A 22,556-nucleotide genomic window follows, 5' to 3' on the forward strand; every position below is an offset into this window, starting at 1 on the left:
GTGGCACTGTTGAAGCTAGTTTACTGAGCACATTCCAAAAAGAAGATGAAAAATTCAGTCCAGTTGCTTGCTGATTTAGCATACTAGGTATTTAAAATTGAAGACCCTCTCAGCATTCCGTCTGTAGTGACGCCTTGAGATATAGCTGGCAACTAAAAGCCATAAACTTTATCTAAGCAACATTTCTATACAGTCCCATTTCATATCCCATTGCATTAACAGAATTTATGATATTTTAGAGACCCAGGAAATTATCGCACGCTATCATCAGCATAACAAATGGTATTAGTGATTTTGACCCCGATGTCTTTTTGCACATAAAGCTTTTTTTTCGACATATAGTTTAAACAACAGGTCACATCATTATCAAACGCCTCGTTACATTCGACGTTCATATGTCTTTCTTTGACTCGAAACCTCCTGTCGCCAATACAGGTTCTATATGTAATCTTTTTATGATAGGAAAGATTTACCTAGATAGCTAGAACCAGCGAAATTGAAATATTCTTAGTAGCAATACAGAAGGATTCAGTAGATGAAAAAAGTTCATTATTTCAACATCCGCATGGTCAAATGTTTCGACAACATTCCAAATCACTCCTCCAGTTCGTCAAGTTACACAAAGACACATGGGTTGAAAACCAGAAGCAAAAAAATGTCAAGTTAGAATCTTGAGAAGCTGAAGGTTGCAAAATGCCATCTAAAATACTGCTACCAGGAAATTATGGGGCATGGATGACTTGGAAGTTTCTTAATGGGTTCAGATCAAGAATCTGTTAATCCAAGACTATGATGCAGAAGAAAACATCAAGTAAGACTATTGAGATCAGACTATGGCACATAATCCAAACTCCTCCAATCACCCGGCGACAGAATGGATTAGAACATACAAAAAGAAATTGGAGATTTATTCGTTATTTTCACCGGTCTATAGTCTGTCATTATTTTGCCGTACAACGAAACTTTTGACGATGAAAAACATATTTATTGGAATGGATTTTGTCTACCATCTTGTTCATGCTTGAGTCGTACAAGTTTGCCGCCGCGTGTCAAAGATAGATTAAAAACTTTTAGCTCTTCGTCGGTTGTGAAGTTCGTCCCTTCAAGTGTTTCTTTAATTCAGGGAAAAGATGTTGCCGTTTGTTGTCATTTGTCAGCATTTTCGGAACCCACCTAGCACAAACCTTGGTATATCCTAAGCGGTCTCTCGAAATGTTGTGAATATAGAGCTTGATGACATCAGGAATTATCTCGCTGATGTCCTGAACCATCACGCATCGATCTGTCGACATTGTTTATTCCACTTTCGCAATCCCTTCGTCTGAAAACGACGGCCGACCAGACCGTTAATCGTCTTAGACGTCTGTACGTCCGTCTTTGAATTCTCTGGACCATTTACTACATTACATAGTTGGGAATGAATGCCGATCGGAGCAATGTTTTTTGCACACAAAAAACGATTCCTGGGCTTAAATCGCACATGGCGCAAACATCAAATGGAAGCTCCAACTTCCAACAGCCAGAGAATTAAAGTTGTGATACAATGTGATATTTTACTTGGCAAGAAACCTTTTGACGGATAGTGCGACATGAAATTTCACCACAATCCGTTACTCTATTTTTAAAAAAGCCACGACTATACTGGTTTGTCTACAGTCACGGCAGACAACGCATTCGAAAGAATAGGTTTCAGGTTAAACAGCTGATTGTCACCTTCAACGCATGCGTACATTTTGTGTAGCAGTGCTTAATAGCCACACTTCATATAAAGGCCGGGTCACACCTATCGTGCAGCCTTCCGATCCCTCTACGATCATACAGTCGGAATAGTGTGTGTTCACACGTGTCCGATCCCAGTCCTACACGACTGCAGCCAACGCGTGTCGGTTGGTTTTTTGGTATTTTTGAGTTTTTGCAGGAATTGGCAATAATTTTGGGTGTAAAACCAGAAGAACTTATTGAAGAAGTGAGGAAGTATCCAGTATTGTATGACCAGACAAATGAGCAGTACCAAAACGTCAACTATAAAGATATGATGTTTCGAAGGAAGGAAATTTTTGAATATTTGGCGAACCTCTCGTAATTTTATTGTATTGAGACTGGCGAATGTGTCGCGCCAGAGCTCGCACCGATCCGTTCTTTGGAGCAAAATCGGATCGGAGTGGTGTGTCTCGGCCATAAAATGACCAATTAGGAGTAAATGAGTGAAATTCTTGTCGACCTTGAAAAACTATAACCAAATAACCTGTTAAGATCAATTTCTGATTCATTAGATGATATAATTGGTCAATTCCATGCAAGAAGTTGTGTTTTTAAGGATATTCGGGATAAATTGAAAGAAAAATTCGGAAAAATCAAATTTTATTGTAGTGCTATGTATCAATCATATCACAGTTATATTTAAAAATTACCAATTTCAAAAATTTCAGTCATAGAATTAAAAAAAAAATCGATGTTGATTTATTATATTAAAATAAATAAATAAAATATGTGCAGCTTACAAGTTATTAATAAATAAACTTAGGATAGGAATAAATTAATTAATTAGATAATACCTCGGATAAAACTACAAATATATATATATATTATATATATAAAAAAAAATAAATAAAAGTTGGACACTGTTAGGCGAGTCTCTTTGAAGAACTGGAAATTTTTTACATAGCTGCCAAATTTTCACAAAAAAAAACATCGGACAACTGTGTTAACAAGAATACTTACAATACAAGATTTTTATATAAATTTTCATATAAACAGGAACAATTCGTCGTACAAATAACAACAAACGACTTTATTGAATTTTGTGATCATCATTTAAAAAAAAATTACAATACGTAATTTTTGTATTAAGAACAATTTTTATTGAAAACATTAGTCAATCGTAAAAAACGTTCCTGCATAGTTTAAAAAAATTTCACAAGATTTTATTCATTACCTATTTATAACAAGAGTAGCATTTTCAAAATAGTTAAAATCAAATGCTACCAAGAAATTTTTTCGAAACAATTACATCAAGTAAAATATTGTAAAAATATTTTCTGTATAATAAGTACAATTATTTAAAAACATCAGACGGTGTAGTATCATTTTGTTTTATTTGTTAGATTGTAGAAGTTTCAAATACTTCAGCACTTGATCGAGGTACTCCAAACAGTTCAAATACTCCTTGTAGACGATATAGTTTCTAGTATCTCTTCCTGTCGTATCTAAATTCCTCTTCATATGATCTGGCATTATTGATTCTGTTACATCACACGAAGGAAGAATTTTAACGGCGGTCAAGAAACTGTTAAATTCGCATAACAACGCTCTCAGTTCGGCTCTCTTCTGCGAGAAGACTTGGTCGGCGCTGTTAGGCGTTGCTTCGTTAGCGGCTACATCGATACCAACACCATAGACCTGGAGATAACGGTAGAGTTCCTTAACGAGCTCGATTGGCTGGAATAAAAATATTAGTATTAATTTTTCATTCGATATAAATGAGATAACGCCTATGATATAGTAATGAAAAATCCAAAATGGTAAAGCACCAGGACCAGACGTTTTCCCTGAATCAAAGACATTATGAATAATCTACTGATAAAACTTTGAGCCTATCAAGATCATCTTCATTCCACAAAAAGATCCCAACATATATAGACCACTTTGAATGATGAACTCGCACAGTAAAATTCTATAAATACTAATCAGAAACAAACTAATTTAATGTCAAAACTAAAGAATTCTCCCGAACATGAGTGGGACCAAACAGCTGCAAAAGAGCGATGATTTTCAACGCTCTCCCCAACATGATTTTGTATGAGGCACTAGTATGGAAAAGGTTGTTGTCACTAAAAGAAAGTCGATTCCAAATACCTCGGAACAGATCCAGAGAAAGAAATCTGAGTACGTGGCAAGAAAGATGAAATAACGAGACAATGAAATAACAGTGGACAAAACGCTTGGAAAGGATAGACTGCGTACACTGCCCAACTTTTTTATTTTGGGATACATCCTACCGCAAATGTGATTAGAATATAATTGTTAAATTCTTACCGTTTTTGATTTCAATTCATTCTCAGGAACCTCTTCTTTATACTGTTTGGGTAATGCCGGTAGCCACCCGAAACTTCGGTCTACGAAAAGTTCGTCGAAAGATTTGGAAAACGTCTTCTGAGCCTGGAAAAAAAAATGGATTATTATAGTAATATAAAGGATGTAAAGTACCATCGAGTATCTATTTCTGCGCCAAAGTAAACAAAATTAATTCATTGCCGTAGGTTAATTTTTTTTTATTTTTTCAATTATCTACGGTATTTTACGGGATTCCCCAAATATTTACAATGGAATCGTTCCAACGATTTTATATTAAAAAAAAACATGCACCATCATCCTTATTAAAATATCATAGAATTAACTATTTATAAATATAGTGGGGCTAAGTAAGTAAACTTTTATGAGTATTTTACCCTTTTAAATAAATGTACTAAAATATAATTACGATTGTTGAAACATGTAATTTTAACCGTTATCAACTTTAGTTTTCGCCCAAATGAATTCACACATACATAAACTGAATAACACAGGTCCGTAATGACTCCCATGATACTCAGAAACGTTGAAAAAAGTTATAACATCCGATTCAATCTAGTTATCATGATTTGTATTGAGTTTGTTATCAAAAGGATTGTTGAAGCAATAGTTTCAGAGGCTAACGCTTACCGTAACCAATCACTTATTTATTCAAACTGATGTAATTGTCTACAAATCACTTTCAACAAATAGACGTTGAAGTTTTTCCGAGGCCACTTCGTTCAACAGATTTATATCGCATCGAACATAAAGAGGGAACAGTACAATTTACATTACCCTTCAATTAATTTTCATTTAATGGAAAAAACTTTATATCATTTCCATTTTGATCTGACTAATATAAAACCTCAATCCATGTCATATAATTGTTAATATCGAATTTTGTAACGTTCAAATAAAATTGATTGTTAGGAGAGGAAGTCTAGAATGGGCTTAGCGAATTGCAGTGACTTCCTCTTGAATAAATCGAATAAATCGATAGTAAGAATTGACTAATAGACAGGACCGGTTTTACCGAATATAAACACATTTCCTAACAGCCCTCTACACACTCGAAACTCGAAAATAAGGGTTACAAATAGCTCGGGTTGAACATAGTTGTCTATTACTTCACAAAAAAATGATGCATTAACAAAATTACACATTAGAGGAACGATTTAAATGAAGAAAAGGTGGAAAACAACATAAGGGTACATTTTGAACTGAAAAACTCTTAATACCATTATTGGTTTCCAAAATTTGTAGAAAGATACTATAATTTTAAAAATTATCAATTTACAAACCACTAGGTTAAGAGTAATACCAATCAGAGAAAGATTCTGAGAGTTAAATTGCCATTAGGCTGATTTAAACTACAATCCTTTAGTAATTCGGAATCCTAAATGATTATTTTAAATGCTTGTAAAAAAGAAATAGAATTGTAGATAAAGGAATCAATTAATTGATATTTTTCTCCGGAACTATCAAAAAAGAATTATAACAAACTTATACGACAGTCAAACACTTAATCTGGACAAGAACTTTTCTATTTTAAAAATGGAATATCACACGATCTGTATGTACCAAAACAGCAGGGAATTATTTTTGGGGTGGTTGTGTCGACCGAGATTACAGAAAACGTCTCATATTAATACCGTGAGCCTGTATGAAGGACTGTAGACGAAAATGCATGTCCAATACTTTTTATTTTACGTGATCTCCCTTTTTATCCATGCTCCACAAATCATGGTATTGTTGTCCACTATCTAACGTGGAAAAAACTTTTCTGGCACTGTCGATTTTGGACGATTTTCACGAAACTCATCCTGTGCCAAAGTGAGACCATGGCAAGAAAATGTTCAAGATTTATTTCCATTTTTTGGCCAAGATGAATGATTCAAGTATTCGCAAACAACTCAATTAGCAATTAGACTTGTGTCATCTTAAAACTATCAAAGGCCGATGTCCATTGAAAAGCTAATCAGGCACTTTGAGCTTTTGACGCCACTAGACGAATTGTGAGGCTTGTCCAAGGATTATTTGATTTGCATTTTTTTTCTCCATGCACCTGAGGCTTTCCATATCGTTCGTGATATATATAGTTTAGAAATTGGGGCTCAAGTGAAGCTGTTGTTTAGGAAGAAAGGTGCTTCCATCCTTCTCTGCAGGATCTGCTTTGCGATCAGACTACTGAAAGATATAATAGCAACAATTTTGGATACATTCCGGATCATTTCTATTATAATGAATTCATATTTCCTCGTGAGTAATATATAATAATTACAGATTGTTTTTAAGAATGTCATGTTCGCTATTTTAAATACATCATTTAAAAAACGGTCCTGTTAACAATAGTTATTTTATTAATGGCAGTAGAAAGACATTTTACCGGATGTAAGGAAGACGTAAGTTATTTGTATCCGATAGAAAAAGACAACAGTAACCTGGCATTAAGATAGAGAATGGGACAAAAAATATGATAGTGTGTAATCAGACATCGTGTGACGGTATAGAAAAGTACGTATGGGGAATAATTAATTTTCTAAAAGACGTATACGTTTCTTAAAATAATTTCATTCAAGATATGTCATATATTATGATCGATTCTTTATATGATTACATTGTTAAAATCATCTTAAACCAGAAATAAGTTCTATGCATTTAATATTTAACGTATTATTTTATAATATTTGATTGATATCTATTTGAGAAATTGGGTCTCGTACAAAATAATGCAATTTGGTTTGAATTATAGCAGAAAAAACTTCTTCTTCTTCTTTATCTTTAAATTCAAACACGCCAGTTACAAAAATTACAATTATTTTGGATATATGGTAAACGCAGCTGTTCATAACGCAAATTATGTACATCTCAGAATGGATTATTTTGTTGGTCGTATATCAGGATTACTGCAAACATTTCAGATCTTCAATGCTTCAATTATGAATGGTTTATTAACACGGATCAACGCTTTTACGAGGCACTACAGGAAGTAAGTCAATTTTCAAAACTTTGAGTCCGATAAGTCGAAGATTGCAATTAATATTATTGAAAATACACCTTTCGTGGCTGATTATTCATATTTACAAATAAAAAATAATCGTTCATGGAGCAGTAACGATCGTAATGTAAGTTTAGTTTTAAATTTTGAAATATTGATAGCTCTGTAGCCTAGCTGCAGCTGGGATGATGAAGACCAACTTGACCATCTTGACCATCTTGCAGGTGGTCAGAAGGTATTCGGTTTTTCTTTCTTTGCGTGTCATCTGATATTCTACCCACGTGGTATCATAGATCATCGTTTTTTTCTTAAAAAATGCTTATTTATGGCGTTCTCTACACTGATCTCTATCGAGTATGTCATTACTGGTCTCACACAGGTCTTGTACATTCTGAATTTGCTACTGGTAGTCATATATTAGTCATCAACAATGATGACTGGAATAATTATGTAAACCTCACTAATCTAGATGTAATTGAACCTTTAGGGACTGCTAAAGTTTTTTGTCATATACGGTGTAGTTTTTTATAAAAAAAAAACGCGCACCACAATCAGTTTGAGGCTTCCCGTATCAGCTAAGTATTATACAACGGATATATCGTCTTCAGTAGGCACATTTATACGAATATTTGAGTTTTTTTACATCATTTGGGAAGTATATGTAAAATTTGACCGGTTGACTTGCTCAGGATAATTTTGCGGATCTGATTTGCCAGAAGCTTTCATTTTTCAACGAGTCTTTCTTCCAAAATTCTTATTAATTCTCTCGGTCCTTTGTTTGTGGTAGTACCTCATATATTTTATTCCCTTTATGATTCTGTCCATCCTCTATTTCTCGATCTTGTTGTTCTGGCTTCAAATATTCTTTTTGCAATCCTTTTCTCATTTTCTGCTGTTTAAATCTTTATCCCGTGTCTTTGTTTCTGTGCTCAAGATCATCGTCTTGTGTGTACCTATGTTTTTTGTTCCTGCTACTGTTCAAAACATTGGTTTAGTGTTTTTTTTTTATCAATGAAACATATTTCTCTTAATGTAACTTTGTCCATTTTACAATGCCCCACTTAAGAGCCTTTAAATCTGGTTTTTATTTCTTTTATAGCCTCATCTAGGATTTTAGGACTTTATATAAAACCTTGTCTTACTCCTTCGTTTGCCAAAATATACTGACTGACTTATAAATGTCAAAAAGTTCAGTGTGACAGTTCATTTGTGTATTTAACTTTTTCGTAAGTTCTAATAGGCTAAAATAACAAATATAATTGTTTTATGGATGGAATTCACGATACACTCAATCATGACTTTGATAGTATTTATTTGTTACTATTTAATGGTTATGTTTTATAATTTATTTTGAAAAGTACTTCATTTGTATAAATATCAAAATTAACAGAAAATGCATATTTATACTATAAGAATACGCATTTTATAGTCATAAATGATGTTTTTCGAATTATACTTGACCTAGTTTGAATTTTCATGGAAAAACGACCAGCCTTGATTCAGTTCGTATACAAAAAAAAACCCAAAATCAACGATTTTTCTATGAGTAGAATATATAAGTGGTGAAACTGGAATCAAGGTGAAGTTTCCGAGATTTATTTAAACTAATTTTGAACAAAAGCACGTTTTATAACAAAAATAGACAACACGAAACACGAAAAATCCTCAGAATTGATTCTTGTTATTGTATCTAATCGAAAAAATCGATACTTACATAATCTTCTTTGGTGCGATTTGCTTCTGAACTAGTAATATAAACTTGGTTAATTAAGTCATCCATATTCCAAGTTTGGAAATCATCGACTGCAATATCTGTAGGGAGTAAAGATGTATCTATGTCGCAGGGATTGTTCCACCATTTTCCAAACATTTTGCTTTTTATTGGCGCCGTATATGATGCTGGCAGATTTATTAACGTGAGGTAGACTAAGACTAATAGGACGTGTTTAAGACCTGAAAAAAGAAAAAAAATCATAAATATATCTAATAAAAACTTCGATAATTAATAAACGATACGTCAGTGATATAATTTTGCCCTTTTTTTTTTAATTTTTCGTAATTTCTTCTTTAGTCGCATGGTCATTGCTAAAAACAGTGACTAGTTTGAATCAAATGCCTTCTAAAAACAGCTGAAACTGTGCGAAAAATTGAGATACAACAGAGGATAGGGCCAGTCCTAGCAGCTGCATTGCACGCGAACTGCCACAACAAAGGGCGGCCACAATTTTATAAATCATACAACATAGTTTAAGGAATATTCTATAATCTATCATTGTTTACATATTTGACAAGATACGTGGTAGAGACGGCAATAGTTAGAGCTTCTACGGCTAGATTTCGAGTGCAGTGATGAACCAATTTCAAATTCATTCCGAGCTCTTCACGAAATTAAGTTTTCAAGGCATTTCTATCGTCTCCGCTGGTGTCACTTGTTAAATTTAATAGAATGGCCAAGATCTGAAGACCATGAATCATTTTGAGCAACCGTACATTGAAATTTTGGAAAAATGTAACATCGAATATTATTGTAGTTCATGCGAATTAGTATAGAATTCTCTACCGTTCCATAACAAAGACAAAATATTAAAACCCTTTAAGTAAAAGTGGTTTATTTTATGACGACTCGTAAAAATCATAAAAGACATAGTGTGTTGTATCATTATTATGGTTGAGTCGGCGAAGCTATTCAGAGATTGTCGAAAGACAGCAGCGCTATTTAAATATATACAGGATTGTGGACACATCATGAAGAACCGTGAGAAATATTCAAAGTCACCAGGTCACCGACAGTATAAACACGACCGATGGACACAAATTTTATGTTTTTCTTTTTTAATACGTTAAGACACTTGTTCGGTTTGCTCTCGATCATTTTTTTAACCAAGTATTTCGCACAAATCCAGAGCGACGAATACGAAAATTGCGAAAATTTGATAATTACTTTAGAATGACGATACAGTCGATTAAATTGATATTAACATTAACGTCACTAACAATATACTGGATTATATTTATTGTTCGTTCACAAGGGTTATCTAAAATCCATTGATAACTGTCAAAAATGAGATGAAGAAAGTTCATACATAGAATCCGGAATACCGAGTTGCCAGAACACAATTTATTCTTTGGTGCGTCTTTTGGGGGTTTCCTAATCATATTGAATAACTTCCTTCCAGACCGCATCTTCTTATTTTCTGCTTTTATATCTTGTTATTTCTTTTAATCTATTTTGATTTGTTGTCTTCTTCAAAACGAGTTCATTAGCTTCGTATGTTTGTAACAGAATCTTTGGATCTAATCTAATTAGAAATTTTGCACACTTATTAAGGAACGATGAAACTACTGTAATTTTTTGAATTCGTCCAATTATCCTGACTAGGATTTCCAAGCACGAAACGAAATCCTCAAACTCGATTTTTTCACCTATTTCAAATCATCTTTAGAAGGAACATGAGGACTGTAACTTTTCGTTTATCTAGAACGAGAATCGAAACATCGTTTTTTGGGTCAAAATTTCAAATTGAAAACTTAATCTACAAACATTTTTCATTCGACGATCTTCGTCGTCTCGCCATCTCTAAGTCAGCTAAGGTACTTCCGGGACCGTCTTCGTAGTGTACCATGGGATCGATGAACGTGCAAATTATAATATTAGTATTAAAAATGAGAATAGCGAAGAAAATAAAACCGTTTGCGCGCGTTAAGAAACCCCGTAAAAAAATTGTTGCAGTGAGAATGACTGATGAAATTCCTCGTAAATTGCAAATAATCCGACTTGTCCTTAAATACATTCTTACGTCTAAATAACGCAAGAAAACAGTATATATAAAGATCAGGTGTAGGAAACTCGGTCTATTTATTGTTGTCTTAAAGAGAGACTAGAATGAGCTATGACTGCAGGATTTGTTAAATGGTCGATAATTACACTAATCAATGTATCATTCTCAACTATTTACTGCATTTTTGTAAAATTATAATTGTAAGAAAAAACTAACTAATGGGTAAAGAAACACAGGTGGACGAATAAAATAAAAATAATTTTAGATCGAGACTACCAACGCAGAAATAGTAATGGTTAATTTAATTATGTTTTTTGTGGTCATAGGTAACAAACTTACGGTTATAAACGGTTGTTTCTCAAAAAAAAAAAAAAGAAATAATATTGGCTATTACCGTTTAGATCGTCTTCAATGCCTGGTATTCTTTTAATTGCGCTCACAGCGGTTCAGGCTTTGGAAAAAAACTTTTGAGATATGTTCAACTGTATAAATAAATATAATATTTTTTTTTATTGTGATAGAAAGTAGAGTAACTCATTTCAGCCTTCCGATACAATGTTTATAAACAGTTAACTTTTATTTTGGTAATTATTATTATAAATTTGGCAATCACTACAACATTTGAGCGACATCTCTCGCCAGTAAGCAATTTTACATAGTCTGTAATCACGTAAAATCTACTGGGAACCAAATCTGTAAAATGACACGGATTTGACAGCCAATCCAAGTGCCATTACACTAATAATTACATAATATATGGACTATATGGATATGAAGTAATTTCTCGATCAACTGATTCGGTTTAAGCAATGACTGCTGTCTAATTAATTATCAATCCAAAACGAATATAAAAAGTCTCGTTATTCATATCAAATTGGTGATAAAAACGCGCAAAAATTCATGAAAACTAAAAGAAATCCAATAAATTTGTTTTGCTTGAAATTGATTGAAGGCAACAATGCTAATAAGAAAATTTTGAATTTCTATCTTTTATTTAAATTAAGAGAAATTCGAAAAAAAAATTACTTTTGAAAATATACGTTGAATTATGTCCTAATAATTTTCAGTTACTTTCAAGAAAACTTTCAAGTGCTGACAACATTGTAAATAAACTAATATTTCGAGTAGTTTTTCAAAAAACAAATTTTGTTTAGTCATATTTTCCATTTTTTTTTTATTAAAAAAAAGTGAATTATAGAGGACAAAATTTAAAAGCTGACAACAATGTACAAGAAAAATAGGAAAAGTAAATTATGAGGGAAATCTTTGCCAAATTTGCAAACTGACAACAATGTCAGAGATTTATATAATTGTGTACCTTTGTAATTTTAGCTCGAAAGTATGTTTTTGTTTTACATAAAAAAAGTGATTTTCAAAGAAAATTCAACGACAACAACAACATTTCGATTCGAATCTAAAAATTGCCGAAAAGAATATGAGTTTTGGAGATTTTACTTTTCTAGGGGGAATCGAGAAGAAAAAATAGATTTTAAGAGAATTCATGACAAAATTTTGAAAAATGGCAATAATGTCAGAGAAAATTTTCAATTCATAGAAATACGTATGGGTATGAAGTCAAAAATGAAATTTGTTTCCCTTAAATTCTTGTATTTTTTAAGTAAAAAATGAAACCTGACAAGACTGTTGATACAAAGTTAAAAAAATTGAATATTTTGCTCAATTTTTAAGAAAAATCTATAGTTTAATAATAAGAGTATGAGTTTGGAAATGTTTGATCATATTTTTAAGTTTTTTATAAGAGGTTATAAAGAAAAACTAAATTATACGGGAATTTTTAACAAAATTTAAGAACTGGCAATAATGACAAAGAAAAAATTCAATTCGTATAATTACTTTCGTAAATTAGGTCAAAAATAGTTTTGATCATCGAAATTTTTTTCCATAAATCGTATTCTATAAGTAATTTTTAGAAAAATTTAGAGCCTGAGAACACTGTTAATAATAAAATTGGAAACACAGATACGATTTCTAAGTCATATTTTCCAAGATTTGGACCAAATTTGCAAACTGGCAATATTGTACATCAAATCATGTAATTAAGATTATATATTAGATAAAAAGAAAAATTAAATGCCTGGCAACACTGTTTTTACGAATTTAAAAAGGCGAATGATTTTTTTTTCGTTTTATTCTAGTAACTAACATTTGATTTTTCTTTATTATTTTCCACTGACTTAATTTGTCTTATCACTCACAGGATTTTGAAATATAATGTACGAATGTGTCAAATTCCTCCATTTGATTTAATTAATTACAATTTCCATCCTTTTTATTTTCTTTCGTTGATGTTATCTGCCCATTCAGAGGCTAAAATTTTCATTACAGTTTTTTGCAAAATGCCAAAAATGTAAATTCAAATAAGTTTATCAAAATTGGTCCTTCTAAATAGTATTCTCAAGTAATTTTTAGAAAAATTAAAAACCTGACAACACTGTTAATACGTTTTTGAAATAGACACTGTTTTGAACAAAATCTAAATTTTGACGATATAAGTTTTAGAGAGTTTAGATAAATTTTTTTTTAATAATTGAAAAGGAGATATGACGAAATTATTGTTAAAATTCTAAAACAAATTATATTTTTAATATTTTATGGAAAGCTATAAAGAAAATTTAATAACGAGGGTTTTCCTAATATACAAAACACAGATACGATTTCTAAGTCATATTTTTCAAGATTTGGAATTAGCAAAATGTAAATTTTTTGGGCATTCTTGACCAAATTTGCAAATTGGCAACATTGTACATCAATTCATATAATTAAGATTATATATTAGATAAAAAGAAAAATTAAATGCCTGGCAACACTGTTTTTACGAATTTAAAAAGGCGAGTGATTTTTTTTTATTCTAGTAACAAACATTTGATTTTTCTTTATTATTTTCCACTGACTTAATTTGTCTTATCACTCACAGGATTTTGAAATATAATGTACGAATGTGTCAAATTCCTCCATTTGATTTAATTAATTACAATTTCCATCCTTTTTATTTTCTTTCGTTGATGTTATCTGCCCATTCAGAGGCTAAAATTTTCATTACAGTTTTTTGCAAAATGCCAAAAATGTAAATTCAAATAAGTTTATCAAAATTGGTCCTTCTAAATAGTATTCTCAAGTAATTTTTAGAAAAATTAAAAACCTGACAACACTGTTAATACGTTTTTGAAATAGACACTGTTTTGAACAAAATCTAAATTTTGACGATATAAGTTTTAGAGAGTTTAGATAAATTTTTTTTTAATAATTGAAAAGGAGATATGACGAAATTATTGTTAAAATTCTAAAACAAATTATATTTTTAATATTTTATGGAAAGCTATAAAGAAAATTTAATAACGAGGGTTTTCCTAATATACAAAACACAGATACGATTTCTAAGTCATATTTTTCAAGATTTGGAATTAGCAAAATGTAAATTTTTTGGGCATTCTTGACCAAATTTGCAAATTGGCAACATTGTACATCAATTCATATAATTAAGATTATATATTAGATAAAAAGAAAAATTAAATGCCTGGCAACACTGTTTTTACGAATTTAAAAAGGCGAGTGATTTTTTTTTATTCTAGTAACAAACATTTGATTTTTCTTTATTATTTTCCACTGACTTAATTTGTCTTATCACTCACAGGATTTTGAAATATAATGTACGAATGTGTCAAATTCCTCCATTTGATTTAATTAATTACAATTTCCATCCTTTTTATTTTCTTTCGTTGATGTTATCTGCCCATTCAGAGGCTAAAATTTTCATTACAGTTTTTTGCAAAATGCCAAAAATGTAAATTCAAATAAGTTTATCAAAATTGGTCCTTCTAAATAGTATTCTCAAGTAATTTTTAGAAAAATTAAAAACCTGACAACACTGTTAATACGTTTTTGAAATAGACACTGTTTTGAACAAAATCTAAATTTTGACGATATAAGTTTTAGAGAGTTTAGATAAAATTTTTTTTAATAATTGAAAAGGAGATATGACGAAATTATTGTTAAAATTCTAAAACAAATTATATTTTTAATATTTTATGGAAAGCTATAAAGAAAATTTAATAACGAGGGTTTTCCTAATGTACAAAACACAGATACGATTTCTAAGTCATATTTTTCAAGATTTGGAATTAGCAAAATGTAAATTTTTTGGGCATTCTTAACCAAATTTGCAAATTGGCAACATTGTACATCAATTCATATAATTAAGATTATATATTAGATAAAAAGAAAAATTAAATGCCTGGCAACACTGTTTTTACGAATTTAAAAAGGCGAGTGATTTTTTTTTATTCTAGTAACAAACATTTGATTTTTCTTTATTATTTTCCACTGACTTAATTTGTCTTATCACTCACAGGATTTTGAAATATAATGTACGAATGTGTCAAATTCCTCCATTTGATTTAATTAATTACAATTTCCATCCTTTTTATTTTCTTTCGTTGATGTTATCTGCCCATTCAGAGGCTAAAATTTTCATTACAGTTTTTTGCAAAATGCCAAAAATGTAAATTCAAATAAGTTTATCAAAATTGGTCCTTCTAAATAGTATTCTCAAGTAATTTTTAGAAAAATTTAAAACCTGACAACACTGTTAATACGTTTTTGAAATAGACACTGTTTTGAACAAAATCTAAATTTTGACGATATAAGTTTTAGAGAGTTTAGATAATTTTTTTTTTAATAATTGAAAAGGAGATATGACGAAATTATTGTTAAAATTCTAAAACAAATTATATTTTTAATATTTTATGGAAAGCTATAAAGAAAATTTAATAACGAGGGTTTTCCTAATATACAAAACACAGATACGATTTCTAAGTCATATTTTTCAAGATTTGGAATTAGCAAAATGTAAATTTTTTGGGCATTCTTGACCAAATTTGCAAATTGGCAACATTGTACATCAATTCATATAATTAAGATTATATATTAGATAAAAAGAAAAATTAAATGCCTGGCAACACTGTTTTTACGAATTTAAAAAGGCGAGTGATTTTTTTTTATTCTAGTAACAAACATTTGATTTTTCTTTATTATTTTCCACTGACTTAATTTGTCTTATCACTCACAGGATTTTGAAATATAATGTACGAATGTGTCAAATTCCTCCATTTGATTTAATTAATTACAATTTCCATCCTTTTTATTTTCTTTCGTTGATGTTATCTGCCCATTCAGAGGCTAAAATTTTCATTACAGTTTTTTGCAAAATGCCAAAAATGTAAATTCAAATAAATTTATCAAAATTGGTCCTTCTAAATAGTATTCTCAAGTAATTTTTAGAAAAATTAAAAACCTGACAACACTGTTAATACGTTTTTGAAATAGACACTGTTTTGAACAAAATCTAAATTTTGACGATATAAGTTTTAGAGAGTTTAGATAAATTTTTTTTTAATAATTGAAAAGGAGATATGACGAAATTATTGTTAAAATTCTAAAACAAATTATATTTTTAATATTTTATGGAAAGCTATAAAGAAAATTTAATAACGAGGGTTTTCCTAATATACAAAACACAGATACGATTTCTAAGTCATATTTTTCAAGATTTGGAATTAGCAAAATGTAAATTTTTTGGGCATTCTTGACCAAATTTGCAAATTGGCAACATTGTACATCAATTCATATAATTAAGATTATATATTAGATAAAAAGAAAAATTAAATGCCTGGCAACACTGTTTTTACGAATTTAAAAAGGCGAGTGATTTTTTTTTATTCTAGTAACAAACATTTGATTTTTCTTTATTATTTTCCACTGACTTAATTTGTCTTATCACTCACAGGATTTTGAAATATAATGTACGAATGTGTCAAATTCCTCCATTTGATTTAATTAATTACAATTTCCATCCTTTTTATTTTCTTTCGTTGATGTTATCTGCCCATTCAGAGGCTAAAATTTTCATTACAGTTTTTTGCAAAATGCCAAAAATGTAAATTCAAATAAATTTATCAAAATTGGTCCTTCTAAATAGTATTCTCAAGTAATTTTTAGAAAAATTAAAAACCTGACAACACTGTTAATACGTTTTTGAAATAGACACTCTTTTGAACAAAATCTAAATTTTGACGATATAAGTTTTAGAGAGTTTAGATAAATTTTTTTTTAATAATTGAAAAGGAGATATGACGAAATTATTGTTAAAATTCTAAAACAAATTATATTTTTAATATTTTATGGAAAGCTATAAAGAAAATTTAATAACGAGGGTTTTCCTAATATACAAAACACAGATACGATTTCTAAGTCATATTTTTCAAGATTTGGAATTAGCAAAATGTAAATTTTTTGGGCATTCTTGACCAAATTTGCAAATTGGCAACATTGTACATCAATTCATATAATTAAGATTATATATTAGATAAAAAGAAAAATTAAATGCCTGGCAACACTGTTTTTACGAATTTAAAAAGGCGAGTGATTTTTTTTTATTCTAGTAACAAACATTTGATTTTTCTTTATTATTTTCCACTGACTTAATTTGTCTTATCACTCACAGGATTTTGAAATATAATGTACGAATGTGTCAAATTCCTCCATTTGATTTAATTAATTACAATTTCCATCCTTTTTATTTTCTTTCGTTGATGTTATCTGCCCATTCAGAGGCTAAAATTTTCATTACAGTTTTTTGCAAAATGCCAAAAATGTAAATTCAAATAAATTTATCAAAATTGGTCCTTCTAAATAGTATTCTCAAGTAATTTTTAGAAAAATTTAAAACCTGACAACACTGTTAATCTAAATTTTGACGATATAAGTTTTAGAGAGGTTAGATAAAATTTTTTTTAATAATTCTACAACAAATTATATTTTAAATATGTTATGCAAAGCTATAAAGAAAATTAAATCACGAGGGTTTTCCTAGAGATTAGTTTAGTCACATTTTGAGTCACAAGATTGAAAATTAGCAGAATGTACGGAAATTTTCGATAAAAGTTACAAACTGACTAAAACGTCAGAGGAAAAAACTAATTTTTAAAAAATTTCTTTGTAACTGATTGAATTAGATTTGAAAAAAAGCACAACACTAATTTTGAAAATTGGTAAATTTATGTTAAACAAAAAGAAACAATTAACAAAATATTAATTAAAACTAGAGAATAATTTTCTACGCGAAAGTTCAACCGGGACAAAATTGTAAAAAACGGCAACAATATTAACGAAAAAATTTCGTTATTACAATAGTTTTTAATGTTTGTTCTAACAACGCTTAGTATAAATAATTTATATAAAAACGCTAATACTAGGTTAATGAAATAGTATCAAAAATTCGTTATTATACAATACGGAATTCCATCGATTGAGTCACCGATTTTTCCCGAAGCCGATTTCACAATAAATTTCAATTTCGTAATTAACAAAGTGATTCATCGGTAAGTAAGTTTTTGGTCCAAATACCTCCTACACCCGCGAGCAGATGTCGTGTCGACGAGGAATAACCCAAGGAATCTCGAATACCGAGAATCACAAGCTCTTTTCGATTAAATCAAGCATGCTGTATCGAGAAATTGTAAAATCTCACAGAGGGGAACACCGTCTCATTGGCTACCTGTTGCTCCAAGTCCCGCCCCCTCACCACACGGATATATTCGAATATATATTTTTATCTGTTATTAAATAATTGAAAACATTATAATGACGAAATTCGCTAAAATATTTATCGAAAACTTACGTTGAAATGTACGTATAAAATATCCCCTTTTACACATTAGATAGGATAGTTTTGTCTTCTTATTAATACTGAAGATGTTACAAATAATACTGGCTGGACAATTGCTAGCATATCTCCTTCTAGTTCTTTTTGGCACTTGAATATCACTGCACTGACATAATCTTATTTTAGCAGTCCTTTGATCTCTGTCTAACATCCCTTCGGGGTAAAAATTTTCTTCCATCATTTTTTAATGAAACACACGCGTTTTTGATTGTATGTGAAACTCGTGCTGAATGTATTACCGTCACAACGTCTGTCAGACTTTATACTGGACACTTCTAAGCGATACCTCTAACTTAGGTACAAATTTATGGGGAGTGTCCAAAGGCGGGTTTTATGAATGAGTTTCCCCCACCATATCTTTCTTTTCAATGATATTACGCATTTAGAAATTTAATACACGAAAATAATTGAACATACACGTTTTTACTACTATTGCTGATCCACATTAATGTGTTAATAGTTTTATCATTAAACAACCGACGCAATTTTACAAGAGATTTTATCATGCATCATTAGCTGGTTGATGTTGATGTTGTTTTTTTTTATCTAATTAGTATAATTTTATAACTATTTGTTTTTCATTTTTTCTATTGATGTCATATTTGCAAATGAACGTCATCAAGATACAATTACACAACTAGCTGCCGCAGAATTTTCATTATTTACAATTCAAATTTCTTCGTTTAATTTTAACATCGACGTTTTCGATTCTGTTAATTTTTTTATGCCGATATCATCTAGGAACCCTATCAGTCGCAGAATATATTTCTGTTGGTTTTTTTTTAATTGCTTCGTCGATTTTCTTCTATTTTTTGTCTCATTATACTATTTCCTTCACCTTCATTTGTCCTATCAGTCGCAGGATTTCAAATTTTTACTACTAAGTTTTCTCATTTAATTTTTTTTTATTTCTTTCCACCGATGTGATCTACCTTATCAATTGCAAGGTTTTTCTACGCATTTTTTAAATTTTTTCATATAAAATCTCCCCATTTTACAACTTTCAGAATATTTTCTATTAAGTTTTAAATAATTTTATTTTATTACATTTGCTGTTCTCTTTATTTTCTTCCATTGATCTTATTCCACTTTACAATCGCTTGATTTTAAAATTTTTCAATCCGTTCTTCAAATTTCTTCATTTAATTTTATTTACAACAAATTGGAAGGATTTTAACGATTTTTTTCTAATTTACTTGACTACCAAAATTATTTTTTTCTATTTTCTTTCATTGCCTTTCTTTTACGATCTTTTTCATTGGTTTTACTATCTTCTTCCCCATTTTTTCTACCAATTTTTAGAATTTCTCATTCAATTTTATCATGGACCTTTCCGATTTTCGTAATTTTCATTCACTGACCTCTTCTATCCGATCAGTTTAAATTTTTTCAGTTAGTTTTTCAAATTTCTTCTTATATTTCCTTCAATTCTTAATATCACCCACCATTTCCTTTATTTTCTTCTTTGATCTCATCTGTCTCACAAGTTGCGTGATTTCAAAGTTTTTGTCAACATTTTTTTCAATTTCGTCTTTTTATTCTATCGACCATAAAGTTTTTCTTCATTTTTTTCTGTAGATATCATCTAGTAACCCTATCAGTCGCACAATATATTTCTGTTCGTTTATTTTATTTAACTGCTTCGTCGATTTTCTTCTATTTTTTGTCTCATTATACTATTTCCTTCACCTTCATTTTCTTCCCACCGATCTCATTTGTCCTATCAGTCGCAGGATTTCAAATTTTTACTACTAAGTTTTCTCATTTAATTTTTTTTTATTTCTTTCCACCGATGTGATCTACCTTATCAATTGCAAGGTGTTTAAATGTTTTTCTGCGCATTTTTTAAATTTTTTCATATACAATCTCCCCATTTTACAACTTTCAGAATATTTTCTATTAAGTTAAATAATTTTGTTTTATTACATTTGCTGTTCTCTTTATTTTCTTCCATTGATCTTATTCCACTTTACAATAGCTTGATTTTAAAATTTTCCAATCCGTTCTTCAGATATCTTCATTTAATTTTATTTACAACAAATTGGAAGGATTTTATCCATTTTTTTCTAATTTACTTGACTACCAAAATTATTTTTTTCTATTTTCTTCCATTGCCTTTCTTTTACGATCTTTTTCATTGGTTTTATTATCTTCTTCTCAATTTTTTCTACCAATTTTTAAAATTTTTATTTTATTTCCTTCAATTCATAATATCACCCACCATTTCCTTTATTTTCTTCTTTGATCTTATCTATCTCACAAGTTGCGTGATATCAAAGTTTTTGCCAAGATTTTTTTCAATTTCGTCTTTTTATTCCATCGACCATAAAGTTTTTCTTCATTTTTTTCTGTAGATATCACCTGCCCTCTCAGTCTCAATTTTTTCTCTGTCTATTTATCAAATTTTATCATCCAATTTAATCAACTGTGAATCCAATTGTCTTGATCTTCTTCCATCGATCTCATCTGCACTGTCACTCAGAGGATTTACTATTTGAATTTAATTAACAATAATTTCGAGTATTTTTAGGTCACGCTGATCTCAATTGATCTATTTTGATTTCTCTTCTCGTCCTTATCATCTATACAATGTCGATTGTCTTTATCTTCTTCCACTGATCTTTACAATGTTTAGTGTCTTTATCTTCTTATACTGATATTATCTATTCATCTTCTTCCATTGATCTTATCTGTGCTTTCGCTCGTTATTTTACTCATTCTCACTATTTGAAATATCTTTCACCTCTTCTTTGGGTAGCATCTACAATTTTTTCAGTTTTTCTAAAGGGTTGTTTATGTTACACATACACATGTCATCGATGCCAATTTTAATATTAGAATCGATTATGTACAGAAAAATCTATCGATACAGAAGGTGATGAAAAGATCGTTCAGCCGCCAATATTTTCGGATCGCTCAAACCATTTTTTTATGAATTCAGTTTCCTAGTCAATTCTTTTATTTTAAATTCATGATATTCTATGACTTCTTAAACCATTTCGGTATCAAAGTTCTTTTATTGTTACTCTCTTAGATTATAATTTTCTTTTAGTTTCTGCTTAGAAAGATTGAAAGATCCCACTCACTGGAATAATTTTAATATCTAGAGCAGTATTTCCCAGTCCCAGCGTGGGCTCCACGTCTCACAGAGGGTCAATTTGGTTCCTAAGGGCGACTACTGATGAGCAAGATCAAAACCAAGACCACCATCTTGCACGCCTGGTCTTCATCTCGGTCTTCTCAACCTCTTGGTCTTTCGCTTTCGATCCGATCAATTGAAAAATATAGTTCATATTGAATATTATGGATGTTACATACCGGGGCATAGGAATTTTAGAAACGCTAAGGCACAAAAAAAGTTGGGAACGTCGATCTAGTGCATCACAGTCAAAAACTCGTCATTATCTTTATGATATCGCTCCAAAATGTAAAGAAAGTACCATTTGCAGCATTTAGCGTATTCTTCGGTGAATTATCTCGCACAAATTTTTTGTAGTGAAATTTGTAACAACTTTTCCCATTTAAGAACTCAATACCATCAATCATCATATTATTTTGTTATAGTATAATAGATCCATAATTTTTCATCCGCTAACATAAAATTTCTATAAATTTAATATATATATATATATATATATATATATATATATATATATATATATATATATATATATTTATAAAGAAAAAATTTTGCGAAGGAGTCAACTAAAAATCAGTAGAGCTTAGAATTAATGTGTAGGAATAAAAATAATTAACGTATTTTGAAATATCTTCGCACCCACATTTATTTACTATAACTGTTTCGTTAAATCTGTTCTGTCAATCGTTAATTTCGTATTATCGAACTAATTAAATGAGGATTCCCTATATCCTGTGTAAAAACTAATAGAGATACATTTTGTCTATTTATAGAAGGTTTCCAAGTTATATCAATTCGATACGTCTCAAGCTCTAAAATTAAATTGTAGAATTAAATGTTTTATCG

The 22,556-nt window shown here is 30.1% G+C and overlaps 1 protein-coding gene across 2 annotated transcripts in view; it reads right to left on the reverse strand.

The window, feature by feature from the left end:
• Nucleotides 1-2,374: 2,374 nt before the first annotated feature.
• LOC130445161 (uncharacterized) overlaps nt 2,375-22,556 on the reverse strand; it is an 86,404-nt gene continuing 66,222 nt past the window's right edge. For both annotated transcript variants that reach the window (XM_056780687.1, XM_056780688.1), the window contains 3 exons: nt 8,766-9,004; nt 4,036-4,158; nt 2,375-3,438 (listed from right to left, as the gene is read on the reverse strand). In XM_056780687.1, coding sequence (XP_056636665.1) covers nt 3,094-3,438; nt 4,036-4,158; nt 8,766-8,921 — 624 coding nt within the window. In that variant the 5' untranslated portion in view covers nt 8,922-9,004 and the 3' untranslated portion in view covers nt 2,375-3,093. The remainder of the gene's footprint in view (nt 3,439-4,035; nt 4,159-8,765; nt 9,005-22,556) is intronic.

The sequence above is a fragment of the Diorhabda sublineata genome, chromosome 6 (genome assembly GCF_026230105.1).
Source record: "Diorhabda sublineata isolate icDioSubl1.1 chromosome 6, icDioSubl1.1, whole genome shotgun sequence".
NCBI classification, from domain to species: domain Eukaryota; kingdom Metazoa; phylum Arthropoda; class Insecta; order Coleoptera; family Chrysomelidae; genus Diorhabda; species Diorhabda sublineata.